General features: G+C 44.7%; 1 protein-coding gene across 5 annotated transcripts in view; it reads left to right on the top strand.

The window, feature by feature from the left end:
- The window catches only part of MAPRE2 (microtubule associated protein RP/EB family member 2), a 147,648-nt gene that overhangs the window by 71,971 nt on the left and 56,933 nt on the right, over positions 1-18,744 (top strand). For 4 of the 5 annotated variants that reach the window (XM_084780905.1, XM_084780906.1, XM_084780904.1 and 1 more), the window contains one exon: positions 11,120-11,247. The exons of the other annotated variant lie outside the window; for it this stretch is intronic. In XM_084780905.1, coding sequence (XP_084637031.1) covers positions 11,127-11,247 — 121 coding nt within the window. In that variant the 5' untranslated portion in view covers positions 11,120-11,126. The remainder of the gene's footprint in view (positions 1-11,119; positions 11,248-18,744) is intronic. 5 annotated transcript variants of the gene reach the window in all.

Below are 18,744 nucleotides of genomic sequence, written 5' to 3'. Positions count from 1 at the left end.
GAGAAACCCTGTCTCGAAAAAACAAAAACAAACAAACAAAACCCCACTTATTCTAATCTACATTCTGCCATATAGCTGGTTACTTCAGCTCAGGTACCATGCATCTGTCTTCACATCTTCATGAGTGAATCTCCCATATCTGGCTCTATCCCAGAATCCTCTCTGCCTACCAGATGCCCCACCTTCTATTCTACCCTTTCCTATAGGCCATAGTTTTGTTTTGTTATTTAATTGTCAGGCAGTGCATCCATACAATACACAGGATATTCTCTCTATAAGAGTTGGATGTCTGATGCCCTTCTCTGGCTTTCACATGCGGGCACAAACACATGTGCACACAGTGTACACACACACACAGAGGGGGGAGGGGAAAGAGACGGAGGGAGAGGGAGAGAAAGAGAGAGGGGGGAGAGGGAGAAAGAGAAAATAAAAAGTTAAAATTAATGATGAATTATCAAAGGGGCAAGCACCCATAAGTTGTTTTTCTGTTTGCTTTCTTCAGGAAGTGGCAGTTATTAGCAGGAGTTACACGTTCAGATGGCCAAGCCAAACAGACCTTTATGCTAACATTGATAGCATCAAGTAGTTGATGATAACACAGCAGCCGAGGAAAGCCTGGAGTACGGCAGGCAAGCCAGCCCCCTTCTGCAAACCAATTTCCTCTTAACTTTTGTCCCCAAAGCACTTTTCCCTGGAAGCCCTTTCACTGATTTTCTTTGCTAGTTTTGAACTACAGGTACCTAATCTGAGGGGGAGATGGCGTATTTCAGTGTCTGTGGTCTGGTTACGTGGTGCCCGACATTTCCTTTCCTTGTGTGAACTCGGCTCTGGGCTCAGACCTCTGCCACCTCGGAGGCCTCCCTGTCTTACTCTCATCACAGGACATAAAACAGTAGTCACGTATGCGCATCTGCCCACAGCTCTGTGGTTACTACACGGGGCCAGTGTGATGTCTTTAATGTCCTTCCTTATCATACATCAGAAGACATACAGAAATTTCCATACACCATCTTCACTGAAATGTCCCAGTTTTTGTAACCTCTCTTGGGGGTGACTGTGTCTTGTCCAGTCACTGTGTCATTTTCTTTCAATGACTCCCCTCTTGCACCCCCGCCCCCCGCCTCGTGATTAGTCCTGATCCCTGCCTTGGACAAATCCTTCCTCCCCTGCCCCCACATCTGGGTCATGAATGAATGAAGAGAAAACAGTGAATGAAGGAATGAAGGGATACTGATGAACGAATGATGAGTGGGGCGTGGTCTAGAGACATTCGTTTCCTTGGTGAAGTGCCTCAGTCCTGCCGCTCACGGCTCCTCGTTTGGGGAATGAATTATACACAGATGAAAAACAGGGAATTTTCTGGCTCGAGGCACACATTTACACCCTTCCTCCTTATGGAAACCCCCAGTTCGTCTTGAGGGATAGTCTGGGGTTTTTTTGTTCTGGAGGAGCTGGGGCGGGCGGGCGGGCGTGCGGGCGTGCGTGCGTGCGTGCGTGCGTGCGGGCGTGCGTGCGGGCGTGCGTGCGTGCGTGCGTGCGTGCGTTGTCACAGGGCTTCCCACCCACCTCAGGCGGAGTAGACTATAAAGTAGGGCTGGATTTTGAGAGCAGTGTGCATGTGTTTCCTCCTTTGGCTCGTTATCTTGTTTTGCTATTGTTGAGAGTTTTTGTTTTTGTTTTTGAGACAGCATCTCAGTTTGTAGGCCTGGTTGGCCTGCCACGTGCTATGTAGACCAGACTTTCCTAGAACTCACAGTCCTAGTGCAGACCTTAACGGCGTGTGCTATCACACCCAGCTGACGAAGTATCTCAATCTGTGGACATAAAATATACTTCTTTTTCCTTGAAAAATATTTATGGTTAAAATTATTCTAGAAACTGTAACTGGTAAGCTTAGGGTCATTATTATGTCGTCAACTTGATAAATCTCTTTTAAACATATTTGTGGATACCAAGAGTGTTTATAAAAGAGCTGCTTTTATTAGAGTAGCCCTAAAAAGATCTTTGAGAGTAAAGAGTCCTGCTACAGGTTTGGAACACAGCCCCTCTCCTTACCTCATCTGTGGAGTGTCTTAAATTTCAACCAAAGAGCTTTCTGATGTGGGATCTGACAGTGTAGCCTTTGGTTGGGCCAGGTGTGAGTCCAGCCGTTCACGGAGAAAAGATGTGCTTAGGGACCACAGGTGCTTCTCTCCCCTGCCGCATACGGTGACTTCAATAGGCTCCAGCACCTGGTCTCCATCTCCCTAATTTGCCCTCAGTGAAGCGCTGATGTTTTTAAACTGAAGTTAAGCTATCCTGGTCATAGACGTTTGTAAGGCCTTTGCAAATCATAATATACACAGACTCAAATATATACGCTGCTCACATGAAAGAAAGATAACATTCATTCCCTTCTATACCTTTGCCAGTCTGCTCTTTGTTTCGTTTGTGTAAAGGGAGTGAAAATGTACTTTTCTTGGGCTCTTGGTGGTGGATTACTCTCCTGCTGCTGAGAGAACTGCTGAAAATAGAAAATGTTTTGAGAGGAAAAAGAGACAGTCACAGCACAAACACCGTCAGCCCAAAATGTATGAATGGAATATATTGGCGTGGCTGGCCAAAATTTCTGAACATTTTATAGCCAAGCACGAAGATTAAGTTGAGTATATTCTCCTTAATGGAGTGACTGAAGGTAACTGAAGTTCTTTGTGCCTTTAAAAAAAAAATGTGTTTGTTTCTACATGTTTTCTACATGGTGTGTGCCTGCATGAGCTTATGTGCACCACGCCACGCTCATGCAGATGCCTTTGGAATCCAGAAGAAGGCACCAGATGCCCTGAAGCAGAATTAGAGAGGGTGTGAGTCACCTGAAATGGGTGCTGGGAACTGAACCCAGATCCTCTGCAACAGCTGTAAGCACTCGGACCCAGTGAGCCAGCTCTGCAGCTCCCATAGTGACTTTTTGTTTTGATTCGGTTTGGTTTGTTTTGGTTTGATTTTTTTTTTTTTTTTTTTTTTTTTGAGATAGGGTTTCTCTGTGTAGCCTCGGCTGTCCTAGACTCACTTTGTAGACCAGGCTGGCCTCGATCCACCTGCCTCTGCCTCCGGAGTGCTGGGATTAAAGGCGTGTGCCACCATGCCTGGCTCCCATAAGACTTTTAAAGATTTGGTTTCAACACGGGCTTGGGGCAAATGGGAGCTAAATTGGGGCCTCCGCACAGAGCGGCAAGCAGGGTCCAGTGCATACAGAGGACTGCTCTGCAGATGGCCGTGTCTAAACTTGGGAAGACTGTGAACCTAGGCGTTAGCTGTTAAGAATCAAAATAGACTTCACATGCCTCATTCCTCACGTTTATTTCTCAAATCGTTGTTGTGTGGACAGCCCCAAAGCAAGAGGTAGGATCTTGGAACACCTGACCTATCATGAACCCTACTTTGGGGCCACTGTGAAACAATGGGGGGTCTTTACAGAGGGTTGACTGAGGGAGTGTGAAGGAGAAAATGGGACCGGTGTGGCTGTGGTGGTTCATTTGGTGGAGCCGGGTGGGGCAAAGAGACAGAATGAATGACTTCACAAATCATTTCAGTAAGCAGACAGTGCCGACACAGACATTTTACATATTTGTTTAATTTTTGAAGAATGCTTCCCCCAAAATAATTCATAAACCTCGCCAAATTGAACCTCAGGAAAACCTAGAGAGTTTGGGGGCTCGTGACTGGTAAGGTGGTAGAATTCATAGTTTGATTTTTCCATGTTTGGGGCTTGCCAAGCTTTAATCCAAGCTAACTTGTCTCATTGACTCACAGAAAATTCCAGTTGTTTTACTAAGCAGAAATGCAATGTCTAATTTTATGTGGCTCAATAATTGCTGCAAAGCATCAGCTTTCTGTGCCTCTTCATTCTGTCCCACCACCGACGGTCAAACGTAGGAGAAGCCGGACAAGTCAGCAGGATGCTGGGCCCCGGGCCAAGGCTGCCCTTACTCTGAAGTCGCTGTCCACAGAGAGGCCGGAATTGCAACTTTGCTTTCTGAGCACAGGAAGGGATTTGGTTTTTTGTTTTGTTTTGTTTTGATAACAGGGTTTCTCTATGTAGAGACCTGGCTGTCCTGGAACTTGCTCTGTAGCCCAGGCTGGCCTCGAACTCACAGAGATCCACCAGCCTCTGCCATCGAGTGCTGGGAATTAAAGGTGTGTGTCACCATTGCCTGCCTAGGGATTTGTGGTTTTGTGTGTGTGTGTGTGTGTGTGTGTGTGTGTGTGAGATTTTCTTTCTTGTTTTTTTAGAGGGGGGAAACTGCCATGTTCATAAGACATTCATAAAAATAATATATAGATATATTGTGGGGTTTGGTTCCTTTTCAGGTAGGAATGATGAATGTAAATTTGTATTATAATAAAATATGAAAGTCCAGTGACCCAGGGACTGTAAAGCTAAGAAAATGTCCCTTATAAGCTTCTCTTTTACTCCTCTGTGAGTGTATGTGTGTGTGTGTGTATGTAGTGCATGTGGGATGCAGCATCAAGGGTGCACATATGAGCACACACGTAGAGGCCTGAGGACACCGGTGTTGTTTGAGTTGAAACACGTGTCTCAGAGCCGGGCGTGGTGTTGCACGCCTTTAATCCCAGCACTCGGGAGGCAGAGGCAGGTGGATCACTGTGAGTTCAAGGCCAGCCTGGTCTACAAAGTCAGTCCGGGATGGCCAAGGCTACACAGAGAAACCCTGTCTCGAAAAAAAAAAAAGAAAGAAAGAAAGAAAGAAAAGAAAAAAAGAAACACGTGTCTCACCGTGACTAGGTGCTCACGTATTAGGCTACACTGACTGGCCAGTACCCACAGGGACCTGCCTGTCCCTGCCTCCCCAGGGCTGCTAGGATTACAAGGTGTGCCACAGCACTTGGTTTTTTATGTGGGTTTTAGGATCTAGTTAGTGTTCTCATGTTTGTACAGCAAGTGCTGTAAGGACCAGCCAGTCCATCTTCCCAGCCTCCCTTATCTGCTTTTTATACTATTGCATCTAACCAGGTCTTGAAGTCCCAATGTGGGCTTGAGGCCACACAGTAGGCCATCTGGTAATCAGCTGACATTTCCATTAAAAGACCCACTGAAGATCCAAACGAGCACCAGCCCTGAGCTGCCATTGGCTCTTTGTTCTGTGGCATTCAGTGTGACCTCGCTTCTCCTAGTTTGACATTTATCCTGATAGAAACATCAGAAGTTAGTCCAATCTAAAAATTGATATCTTAGATGGGTGCGGTGGCACATGCCTGTAATCCCAGCTCTCAGGGTGGGGTGGGGGTGGAGGGGAGAGGTGGGTGGATCGCTGTGAGTTCGAGGCCAGCCTAGTCTACAAATCGAGGCCAGGACAGCCAAGGCTACACAGAGGAACCCTGTCTCAAAAAACCGAAAAGAAAAAGAACAAAACTGATATCTTAGGGCTAAAGAGACGGCTCGGCAGTTAAGAGCTCTTAGGCCTGGTTCAGTTCCCAGCGTCCACCTGGTGATTTGCAGCCACTCTGCACTTCAGTTCCAGAGATTCCAGTGATCTGTCTGACCTTCAGGGACATCAGGCATGCACACACATGCAGGCAACACACACACACACACACACACACACACACACACACACACACACACGCCTAGAGGGCTGCCATCAGAGGAGCGGATAATGAAAATGTACACACACGCGCACGCGCACACATACACAGAGAGAGAGAGATATTTTATTTAGCTACCAAGAAATATGAAATGCGGGAAAATGGATGGATCTGGGAGATATTCTATTACACCAGGTGGCACAGACTTGCACAGACAAATGTTCTCTCTCATGTAGATCCTAGCTTTCAGTCTTTAAATGCATATGTGTATATATGTGTATATATATATGTGTGTGTGTGTGTGTGTGTGTGTGTGTTTTAATGTAGACTATGAAACCAGACAGAGGACCATCAGGAGGGTGGGTAGAAGTGTTGAAGAAGACAGCGGAAGGTAACGGAACACCTGACATGAAAATATAGAGGAGGCCACCGTGGGTGAAAGGGCATCAGGAAGGCCAGGGGGTAGGAGAATCAACAAAAACAAATTTCGCTTGAAAACACGGTAGTGAAATCTAATGCATTGTATGGTAATTAATAAATATCTTTCTGAAGTTCGGAAGAGGATAGTTTACAAGAATACTCTCCGATCAGTATATAGATCATTTATATTGATCCTGATGCTGTTGACTCAAATATCTATTAAAATGTGTTGATGTGTCGGCCATGGTTTTTTTTTTAGTAAACATTAGCACGTTCCTGCATTTCACTGGGTTATCCTGCCTCGTGCTCTGCCCACTTACCTAGTTTTCCCACAAGGCCCTCCCACTCCAGCATCTCCAGGGACTGCAGGTGTGTTGATGAGAGACCTATTATGGTCGGAGTTAAAGAGTGGGACTGATGACTAATTCATGAGAAGGTCTCTTTTCTTTCCTTTTGGTTTTTTGAGACAAGGTTTCCCTGTGTAGCCTTGGCTGTCCCAGACTTACTCTATAGACCAGGCTGGCCTCGAGATCCACCTGCCTCTGCCTCCCAGAGTGCTGGGATTAAGCGCGTGCACTACCACACCACTCTCAGCTTGAGGTTTCTAAAGCATAAAGCTGGTGCTATTTATAATATTTGTCCCTGTCTTAATGAGCTCTGGGAAAACATACAGTGCCTTAGTGTGGCCGAAGGAATGCTTGAATCTCAGGACAGTTGGCCTGGGCTACAGCAATCCAGTCCTTTGTTCGCATGGGGTTTTGTTTTTATTTTATGTTCTGTTTGGTTTTTCTTCTTCTTCTGTAAGTATGAACCATTTGTTTCTCAGTGAGATATGTTTGACAAACAGAGATCTGTTCCTACCTCCCTGTCTTGTGTGTAGTTTTGTTTTTAAGTCACCTGGAACAAAATTTCCATCTCCCTTGGGTTGGATGCCACCTAGCACTTGACACGTCACCTTCCATCTATCCATTGCTGAGAAATGTAAAAGCTTTTTGTTACCACATGAAAAAATCATTAGGAAAATACATCGACTGCCAAAAGTTATGTCAGTATATAAAAGTCACATCAAAGGGTCCGAAATACTTTTAAATTTTGAATTATTTATCCTTACTAAAGATATATATATATATAATGTATAAAGGTGGTGTGAAAGGTGATTATGTTATAAAAGTAAATGGTTTCACTTTGTAAGATGTCGCGTAGAGAAAACAGTGAGAGCTGTTGACTGACAAACAGAAGAACCTTTAGTAGAAGTGTAGAAAAGTAATATTCATGGTCACATCATCTGGGACTCAATGCTGGCAGATTGTCTTCCAGTCTTCCAGGGAAAGAGAATTTAAAGCAAGCAGTTTGCAACCTGTGCTTCATGACCTCTTTGGGAAGGTCACATATCAAACATCTTGCATATGAGACAGTTACATCATAATTCATAACAGTAGCAAAATACAGTTATGAAGTAGCAACAAAATAATTCTATGGTTGGGGGTCACCACAAGACGAGGAAGTATATGAAAGGGTCGCAGCAGTAGGAAGGCTGAGAACCACTCATTTAGAGGCTGTGTGCGTGCTGTTTCCTTGTTTATAAGTTCCTCCTTTAATAGCTTGCAGCAGGAGGCAGATTTTCACTTTAAGGAAAGTAAATGACTCCAAGGACAATAAGCATGTAGACATAGCGCATAGAGCTTATAAGCTGTAGATTTTGCTGTTTCCCCTAGTCATGTTTAAAACACTTACTTCTTCTGTATCACCAAATACTGTCTGTTACAGAAAGGAGTCAGGGGCCCTTGGAGCAGTGAGTGGTTGTAGGTCAGAAAGTTACTAGTTGAGCCTGGAACATGTTGTCACACCAGAAAATAAGGAAGGACTTTAAGTCAAAAGAAGCAGAAAGCCAGCCCAAAAAAGCACATGCACACGCAGATGTGCCTCTTACCAATCAAGATAGAAACTGCGACAGACGAAGGCACATATATATAAGGCTTGCTAAAACCCCGTGACTTCATGCTTATACTTAACAAGCTTAAAACAAAAGTCAGAGAGCATTGGCCAGAGACTATTCGGGACACCTCCATTACCTGGAAAGTGCAGAGTAAAGAAGCAATCAGGACGGCTCTGTGGTGCGTCCACCATCTGACTTCAGGCTCCCTCAGAAGGGATTCATTCTCATGGGGTCATAGGTTAAGAACGACCCACAAACAGCAACTTACCATATAATAATATGGCCCTGTGGGGCCAGAAGTGAGACTGGCAGAGGGGAGTTGATGGGACTATATGTAAAATAAGCTTAATTGCGAGGTGCAGTGGCACACACCTGTGATCCCAGCTCTCAGCAGGCAGAGACAGGTGGCTCTCTGTGAGTTCGAGGCCAGCCTGGCCTACAAAGCCAGTCTAGGACAGCCAAGGTGACACAGAGAAACCCTGTCTCGAAAAACAAAAACCGTGTCTGAAAAAACAGAAAAACAAAATCAAAAAAAGCTTGGTTGAGAATTGATTGTCGCTGAATCCAGGAAGTAGGCATGACTGGTTCATTATTCCTCTTTGCTTCTTTTTTGCATATACTTGACTGTGGCTGAAATAAACATTAATAGATGTCTATCACACATATGTATATAAACACTCCACGAAGTTCATAGAGTTGTGAAGCTCTTACCCATGTTTAAATGCCACAAAGAATCCTTTTACTGTTACACAGCTGTTAGAAGGGGCAGCCTCTGAGACACTGGCATTTCATGTGCTTGTAATAAAGGGTCCATGAGATAATCTGTAAAACTACAAGACTGCCGGGGCTGGAGGGATTGCCCAGTGGTTAGAGCACTAGCTGCCCTTGCAGAAGATCCAGTTTAGTTCCCAGCACCCACACTGAATCACTCACAGCCACCTGTAACTCCTGCTACACACACACACACACACACACACACACACACACACACACACACACACACACACACTTAAAAATAAAATAGATCTTACTTTAAAAGAAGCCCGGTGGAAGAATAGATAAAGAAACTGTGGCACATTTACTCTATTGAATACTACTCAGCTATTAAAAACAAGGAATTCCCGAAATTTGTGGACAAATGGATTGAACTAGAAATTATCATAATGAGTGAGTTGACCCAGAAGCAAAAAAAGGCAAATGGTATATGCTCACTTATAACTGCACACTAGCCCAAGGGGCATGTCCCATGAAAGTCTTCACTTACCAGGATAGTGGGACAGAGGGGAGGACATCCTATTGGGACTCTAGGTGAGAGAAGCATGGGAGAATGGGGAAATAGAAGGATCTAGAGGGTCCTAGAAACCTACAAGAAGAACATTATGATGGGCGGATCTGGGTCCAGGGGTCCTGCTCAAACTATGGCACCAGCCAAGGACAATATAGGCAGTAAACTTCGAACCCCTACCCAGAGCTAGCCAATGGACAGGACATTCTCCACAGATGAGTGGAGAGTGGGGTCTGACTTTTATGTGAACTCTGGTGCCCCATTTTTGACCACGACTCCTTGATGGGGAGGCCTGGTGGCACTCAGAGGAAGGATAGCAGGCTACCAAGAAGAGACTTGATACCCTATGAGCATATACAGGAGGAGGAGGTCCCCCTCAGTCACAGACATAGGGGAGGGGAGTAGGGGAAAAGCGGGAGGGAGGAATGGGAGGATACAAGGGATGGGCTAACAATTAAGATGTAATATGAATAAATTAATAAAATATTTTTTTAAAAAAAGAAGAAGAAGAAGCCCGGTGTGTGGTGCACCATGTTGTAAGCCTGGGAACTCAGTGTCCCACATAGACGTAAGGTCAAAGTGAGAATCTACATTTTCTTACAGGTTAGGAATCAGGCTCTGGCCTGAAGAACTTTAGAGTCTAGATAGGGGGCATGTGCAGTGGTACCCCAGGAGGAGTGGGTGAAATGTGATCCAAATAGGCGGTTACAAGGAACTAGGAGTGTGGGGGTGTGGGGTGGTGCAATGGGGAGGTGGGGAGGAAAGGGCAGCAGAAGGCTTTGGCCCAGTCAGGCTAGCTGCACACTCTAGGGCGTAGCTGTTGAAATTTCCCACTCCAAAACCCTTTCCACCCAGGAAATTTTACCTGAGCGCTGCTCAGTAGGTAAGTCAAATAGGTACACGAATCAAACATTTATGACAATAAGACATAAACAACTTTAAAACAGCCCATTGCTATACATGTGATTTTGTCATGAAGCTGGAAACAGTGACTGGTACCTGTGATCCTAGCAATCAGAAGCAGAGGCAGGTCACTGCAAGGTCAGGGAGGCCAGAGATAGTCAAGCCCTGCCTCAGAAAAGGAAAGACAAGGCAGGCGTGGTGGCACACGCCTTTAATCCCAACACTCGGGAGGCAGAGGCAGGCGCAACTCTGGGTTTGTGCCTGGTCTACAAAGCGAGTGCCAGGATAGTGAGAGTTGTCACACAGAAAGCCCTGTCTCAAAATACAAAAAAAAAAAAAAAAAAAAAAGATGAAAGGAAATTTACATACTAGTGAGACAGTTGTGCCAGTTTGAGCACAATACAGTCCAAAGATACATTGTTTCGATACTTACGTGCTAAGGACCAACAGCAGGAAAATATTAAAAGCCGGGTTTTCTCTAATTAAGCCAGCATGTTTCTGTAAGGGAAAAAAAAAAAAAGCTTTGTATGTACATCGAAAGTAACTGCACTTAACAAAACACAGTAGTCTCAGCGTCTGAGCCTGGGCGTTCCAGGCAGTGATCTTGGCATTGGGGGGTGTCCTGGAATGCGGTGGGAAGTGCGTGTGGTGTGTGTGCAGAACTGGGGGTGGGGGGCAGGGGGGGCAGAGGAGGCTGCAGTGAAGTCTCCTGATGCAACATGGTCGGGCACTGCCAGGAACACTTTGGATCCATTACACATCTGATTATGGACTAATTGTTGGCCAGAAACCAGCAACCGTTTAACTGTTGCCAGATTTGTCACCACCTCCCTGTGCCATTTCACCACCCTGCATGGGGTCAGGACCCACATTTAAGAAGTCTTGTCGCAAAGCCCCGCCAAAGACATCCTCCTTGCTTGCGTGGCTTTTACAGTTCTAAGTTATTTTTTTTTTCTTGTGAGTAAACTTATTTTCATTTGTTTTTATCCTAGTTGGGGAATGGCGGTCAATGTGTATTCTACCTCGATAACCCAGGAGACTATGAGCAGGCATGACATCATTGCATGGGTTAATGACATCGTGTCTCTGAACTACACGAAAGTGGAACAGCTCTGTTCAGGTAAGACATTGTCTTTTTGGTATGTGTTTATTGGCAATTGAATGTGATTTTTATGAACCACAAATGACATATTTGGGGTACGACACAAAAACATACATACATATATATACACATATATATGTATATGTGTATATGTATATATACATAATTAAAAGGGGAAACTTGGCTGGAAGTGAGGAACATATGGGGGGAATATCTGAGAACATCTAAGAGCACACAGGCATCCAGATGGGTGTGTGAACTGCTTCTGGCTTGCTGTCTGCCACACCCTTCTGCTATGCTGGCTCCTAGCCCCTGTTCCATCATTCTATTGTCACCATGCATATGGCTTCAAACACAGTAGACTTTGGCCTGGTTATGCAGGGCCCTAATCCCAGCTTCTCGGGAGGCTGAGACAGGGGTGTCACAGACACAAGGCCTGTCTGGACCACATGACCAGCAGCTCGAGGCCAACTGGGTAACCAAGTGGGACCTTGTTCCAAAATAAAAAAAACACTGGGGTTACCCTTCTCAATTCCGTCCTATGCACCCCTCTCCCCAGAGCCTTAGCCCCACAAAACCCTCTTGGTTCTCCACAGACACCTTCCCTTTGACACTGCATGGTTTTCCCCTTGCTTTCCAGGTCTTTCCTCCCTTTGGTGTGTGTAGTTACGTCCTGTCTAGTTTAATCAGCCTCAACCTCCGTCAGCTCTGGGAAGACTTTCCCAGCCTCTGTGGTTTTCCCCAAACCCTGCCCACCCATCCAGGATAACCCCTGTCATAGTGTGTATGACACCTGACTCCCTATCCCATGAGGTACCAGGAGTTCTCAAGAGCAGGTCTATAATTTTCTTTTTCTTTTTCTTTTTCTTTTTTTCTTTTTTTTTTTTGCCTAAAGCCCAATTCACCACTGTACCTGATACAGAGCAGTTCAGTTGGGAATGCATATTGGGTTAAACCTGTTTGAAAAAAGATGAGATTTCAAAAGCAAAGTCTGAGTATGTCAAAGTAATCTGCCTTTAGCCCTCAGTGTAAGTTCTTGTAAACTAACAGATAAAGAGATTTCTTCTCTGCCCGCGGCCATGACATGAGCGTGGTGGTGGGAAATAGAGCATGTTACTGAAATGTGTTGTGTGAAGGCATTTAGATGTGGAGGAGATGCGAGTTTTAGCTGACATGCTGGTATTGGACTATGAACTCCTGTTTCCAGCAAGTCATATGCAAAAAAGATTCTGTTGCAGTACAGTCAAAATTTTCAAGGTCCCCAGTAATAGATTAATGTCTCTTTTCTGCTTTGAGACACATTTCTGACTGGAAAACAAGGGTGAATCTGTGTTGTGGAAAGACAGGCATCGATTCTCTCGCTAGACACTGGACCAGAGCTTGTCTAATCTCCTAGGAGCTATGGAAAAGCAGAGATGCAGCACCATTGGCTCCCCTAGTCAGTACCTCTGGGCCTGGAGCCTGGGCATCTTGTGCTCCATAAACCAACCTGGGTGGATCTGCCAGCAGCCTGCAGCCTGCACTGCACTTCCGAGAAACCTCAAACCACTAAAAGTGAAGTTCAGATATCCCAAACCTGTCTGGCACCGTTTCCACACTCTTGGTTTAATTTTTGTCTTCAGCAATGGCATTTGGCAGGAAGAAGCGGTCTTTCTAATTACTTATTTATGAATTCATTTCTCTATTCTCATGCTGGAAGACTTTGACGGCAGGTAGTATGGTACCACGCAGATAAGAGCAAATCCAAATGACCTGAGTGATTGCCCTTCCTTGTCATGCTTAGGGATGTGCACATGCATGCAGTACAGTGTGTCGTGGGCATTTATATTAGTTGCTTCTGGCTCACCGTGTGGTATTTTAACTCAGTGGTGTGCTCTGGGAAGACACATGCGGATCACCTGCACAGGTTTCTGCAGACTCCCCTTTCCTGACAGCACACCTGACCCCTGTAAAGACTTCAGCTCCACATGTGGTGCTTTCCCGGTTGCCTGTTTTGCCAATGGCGTCACTCTCTCCTCTCATGACTCCCAGCTAATAGATCTCCCTCAAAGCCAGCGTTAAAGCAAACGTCAGTCAGAATGGATGGAATTCTAACTATGCAAAAGTTCATTGAGATGATTAGACTTTGAGGCTGGTTACATACATACATAACGTGTGTGTGTCTGTGTTTGTGTGTGTGTGTGTTTAATTTGGAAGCTCTTTACAATAAAGTCTTAATAATTTTCTTTTTAAAATGTAAAGCAAGATAGGAAAAAATGAATATCAACTTTTCAGTTTGCAAAAAAAAAGAAAAAAAGAAATACAAGTATGGTGTTGTATTTACTTGTGATCTTTCTGTCTTTATCTGACATCTATCTCTTTCTTCCCCATAAATATTTTTAAATACTCTCTGAAGCAAAAAGTGATGGGCTGGGTTGGTCATAACTCAGTGGTAGAACGCTTGTCTCCTGTGCACAGGGCTTCCAGCACCATAGTAAGTAAGTAAATAAATAGGTCACGTGGAGAGACCTTATACCTTTTTGCAATATAATGAAAATTACTCACTCCTTTTCCTTGCTATTTTATCCCAAAGATGTGACTTTATGACTGTTTTCTTTGAACATCAAATCTGGGTCATGGCTATGTGTGCATATTTGGATTGCATTTATTTCTTGCAAAAGCAATCTGTTTCAAGGAAAGCAGAGGGCTGTATGTATTTTGTGCTGCTGGTCACCTAAATCTGCTTTGAAATCTGGCCATGTTGATTTCCCCTTGTGGAGTGGGAGCTTGAGGCAGGTGCACCATCACACTGGTCCAGCTTAGAAATATTTTCTGTTTTCATTCGGCTGCTTTGTAAAATGTATAGGGCTTTTAAGGGGGAGTGGCCAGGGGATGGTGTCCTATTTTTGTTCAAATCAGTTTACTACCTGTTTTCCAAGATTACCAAGAGGGAGCATGGTCACTGTGGTGTGGAAATATTCCTAAAAGCAGCTTCCTCGATGTGAGACACCTTATTGAAGGGGACAGAAAGGAAGTGGTCTGTGTGCAGTGGAGGGGAAGGAACAACCGGAAGGAAGTTTGACAGGAGGCAAGGGATCGCACTTCCTCCTCACCTTCATGCTGCCCTGCTCCCCTACGCCTCCTTTCTGTACCCCATCCCCCCACCCCCATTTTGCCATGTCTGGACCTCCTCTCCTAGGCTGGGTGTAACTGCAGAGCCAGCTTTCCCAGCCGGCCTTTTCCTACAGTCTGAGCATCTTCTCCTTCTCCTTCCCACTCCATCTTAGGACAGGAAGCACTGACAACAGATGACGACCGGGGACCACTGCCAGGACCGTCACTCAGCCTCGTACTGGCACTGTGGCGGGTGGAAGGCTCAGCTATTTTCCCTTAGCATCTGAGTATTTAAAGAAAATGTCATTTAAATGAAAGCAGTTTTGGAATTTTTAAATATTTTTTCTTGACCGACTTTTTTTTTTTAAAGGTAGAGAAACCATCATGGTTTGATTCACATTTGATATGTGTTTCTCCAGATTGGTACAAGGTTTGTGTTGGATCAGGTTGTGGCTATTTTACTTATTCCAGGAAAGCTTCTGAGTTTGGGTGCGGAAATCACAGTTACACTTACATGAATGGTGGAAGGGAAACCGATTTGGAGACTGCGATGGGCCTCTCACAGGTGTGGCCATCAGGCATGCTTGGAACTTGGAGAGCAGGCCCTCTGCCTTACCCCAATGGCACTCCTGTGTGCAGTAGCGAGCTCTTTGTGACCATTTTTGGCTGCAGATCTGTGCTTGTTAAATAGGTTGGTTCCAGCCTAGCGCTATGTCCCCTGAGCCTTCTCTGTGTGTCTGCAGAGAAGACAGGTTAGGGATGAAATCAGCTCAGAGGCTAAATTTAGCTGATCTTACTGACTCTCCCTCATTGGAACCAAGTAAGGATTGGTTCCAGGAGTATCTCTGCAGGCCAGGAGTTCACTTAGCTTTATAAAACCAGAGGTTTATTGTTTTCTGTAGCAAGGTGAGCCATTTCAGAACGGGGCTGTGGTTACGTCATAATGTGCTAACGTAATATCATCTATGCTTAGAGGCACTGTGTGGAGATTTTTGTCTAGATATTTCTTTTCTCCCGAATTTTGTTTGACCAGCTGATTTGAAAATCCATTTACTTGGTTTTAATATACAGAATAGTTGGAGAAGGGAAGGGGCCCCGTCTGGGTGTGGTCCCGCTGGAGGGTCGGTTGCTGCAGTGGGCAACATATTCAGGACGTCACCAATTCACTGGCTAAATACAGCTTATTTTTCAAGTAGAGGATATGTATAATATAAGAGGGTTTTTTCCCTCCCTTATAATTTTGTATATTTCTATTATCTTGATAATTTGTTATTGAAGATAAACATAAATGAGTGGGATTTGAAGATGCTCTGGGTTTGGTTTGGTTTGGCAGTTTGCCCTGGGTTTCTTGTGTAGGTGCTTGCCTGCCTCTGTCATGCCAGATACCAGTGCTGGATGGAATATACATTCACTTTGATGAACCTAACTACTACCAAGAGTTTCTGCTTTTTTTCCACGTGTGGATGTTTGGCGCTGGAAACGGTCGCCACATCTCCACTTGTCGCCTCTCTGCCCTGGTGTCTCTGTGTAGCTTTATTCAGCAAACAACGTTTTTTGAACCCTGAGATAAATAAGGCAAGATTATCGTCCCGAAGCCCTCAGAAAGGCTCGGTGCAGCCTGCTACTGCCCATAAAAGACGAGACCGCAGTGGTACCCGTGGCTGAAGAGAGATGGAATGTTGTCAAGTAAAGGGAGGTGGGGACAAAGAGAGTGAGCAGAAAGGACAGGCGGATTCTTGGATGTGGCACGGTGCCCCCGAGTGACAGCATAGCGCCTGTTCAAGGAACACCCCAGAAAAGCTCTCCTCCTTCTAGAGTCAGTTGGGGTCATCAGTATGTAGGGTGCTGAGTTTCTGCAGTGGACAGCCTTCCCAAACCAGGGTAGCTTGTGCCCCTGCCTTTGAGAATACACTTTCTCTCGCTCAGACCTCAGATTCATGGAGTTCCCCAGTGTGTAGATCTTGGTTTGAAGCCAGTGTGTGTGTGTGTGTGTGTGTGTGTGAGAGAGAGAGAGAGAGAGAGAGAGAGAGAGAGAGAGAGAGAGAGATCCCAGGGGACCATCGAGTGGCTAACTTCCTTGAGAGAAACAAAACAGGCTTCCAGAGAAGTGGGTAGGTGTCAAATGAGTGTTAGCCTTGACATCTATCCCTGTATCCGATTTTCAACGTCCACTTCAGTGTGGTGAGGAGCGCTATAAATAGAGACAAATTAAAACCAACAGCTAGGAGAAAATAAATGTCCGAACGTGTATAATGTATAGTTATTTTATTGAAGGCTCTGGGTATGTGTGTGTGTTTGTATGGTATGTACATATATATATATTTAGTGAAAAGTCAAAGGACACACATTCATGTTAAACTTAAAAATATCACATAGCTAACAGGAATAAACCAAAATTGATGACATATTATTAGAAACTTAAACTAATAAATTATGAATTCTTTGTTTTTGTTTGTTTGTTTTTTGAGACAGGGTTTCTCTGTGTAGCCTTGGCTGTCCTGGACTCACTTTGTACACCAGGTTGGCCTCAAACTCACAGTGATCCGCCCGGCTAAATTGTGAATTCTTAATAAGAGCACACAAGTTGAGGAGTTTATACAAAGCATTATCCTTAGTTGTACCCTGTATTTTGATCTCATTATTTTCTGTTACCTGGGGAAATTGCCACATGTGGTAGATGTACAATCGTCATAATTCTGGTTGAATATTTTACAGATTCATAACTGTCCTGTATCCATGCTGGGTTCTACCTGCCCCTGAGCCGCCAGCCTGTATGAGTGTGCTCAGGGAAGAGGGATGTGCGCATCAAAAAACCAGTGTGGACTCTGGAGCCATGGGAGCCCCAGCATAAACTCCATTGACTTTTGGGCCTGGGGCTCTGACTTGAGGGCCCAGGCAGACTCTTAAGGGGTATGAGAAGCCTTGAAGTACCTTTTGGTTTTAAGACTCATTGAGTACACAATTGTAACCCTGGCTCCCTCCCCTGTGACTTTGACTCTGTTTTGTAGTGTGTTTGTTTGTACTTGGTTGTGAGCCCGTCTCCCTATTTAGCTTGGGCTGGCCTCAAACTTTCAATCCTCCTGCCTCATCTTTCCAAGAGTATGCCCCTGGTGATTTAGTGGTTAGGATTTAGTAATCTCCCAGATTCTTCAATTATGGTCATACAACACCACATGTGGCCTAAAATGCTATCAGTGTGATGTTTTGTCTTTTGGTTTGGGTTTTGGCATTTTTGTTTGGTTGGTTGGTTGAAGTTTATTCTTGTTGTGGTGGTGGTGGTGGTGGTGGTGTTTTGTTGAGACAATATCTTACTCACTATGCAGGCTACCCTTGAACTTTGAATCCTCCCGCCTCTGCCTCCTACATGCTGAGATTACAGATGTGAGTCACCAAACTTGGCTTATAGTGCTTGGCTCTGAAACGTATGGAGATATGGCCTATTTTGAAATCACCAGGATCTATAAAAACCAGTATCTTTATAAGAAAACAGTATGTTCCAACATACTGGAAGTTATTTTGGATTTTTTCTCAAAATGTCTGTTATGTGACATGATGGATATGTTCCTTATAAAACGTTATTTTAAATTTGTGTTTCCATTTTTTTTTTCTTTTTCTTTTCTTCATTTAGTTAAAAACCTCTGAAGACTTAGAGGAAGAATATAAATTTTGGGGAGACCTCAGACAGTCAGTTCTTTTTTACCAATGAGTTTACTATGATGTAAGCAGCTGAGAAAAGACCTAAGTACTGGAGACCCCTCAGATATTTCACAGCAGACGGACCAGAGTATCTTAGGGACGTGCGCACGCCCGTTCTGTGCTTGGTAGAAGCCACCGATCTCATTCTGTCCTTTGGCTCTAAAACACATTTTCATATTTCATATCTGAAATAGTTCAGCTCAAGCCCATTCGTTTTTAGAACTCTGCGTGGTTTTAGCCAGGCTGATAACACAGGCTCTCATACTTCAGGAGCGTAATGACGTCATAGCCCTAAGCTTTTGTCTTATCCGTGTGTTTTGTGGAGCTGCTGTTTCTTTTTATTCTTATCCACCCTGTAAGGAGCAAGAGCAGAAGCATTAAGGGCTCAAGGCAACCAGGTGTTCCACCTGCTCTGTCCCTGCACTTACAGGCTGGACTTACAGCCCGTGCGCCTGCATGTGGCATGTGATCATCCCTCTTTGAGTTCTAGTCAAAGAAATAATACATACTCCATAATAATTATCCCCACAACCAGACCATGGGTCCCAATGGTGCCTTCCTCATAGTCAAGAACTGTCCAAAAAGACAATTAAAAAGTAATAGCAATAAAGAAAAGAAAGCGTATTGCCTAAAGGAGGAGGCCGTGAGTAGGAAAACAGGCTCCTGTCCCCAGCGCTGTACTTCTTCCTGGCTGTGGCTGTCTTCTGCTGCTCTTACCTCCTCCCC

The sequence above is a fragment of the Acomys minous genome, assembly GCF_964271855.1.
Source record: "Acomys minous genome assembly, chromosome: 4".
In the NCBI taxonomy this organism is placed as follows: Eukaryota; Metazoa; Chordata; class Mammalia; order Rodentia; family Muridae; genus Acomys; species Acomys minous.
The sequence above is the reverse complement of the archived record's forward strand: the minus strand, read 5'-3'. Positions and strand labels throughout refer to the sequence as shown.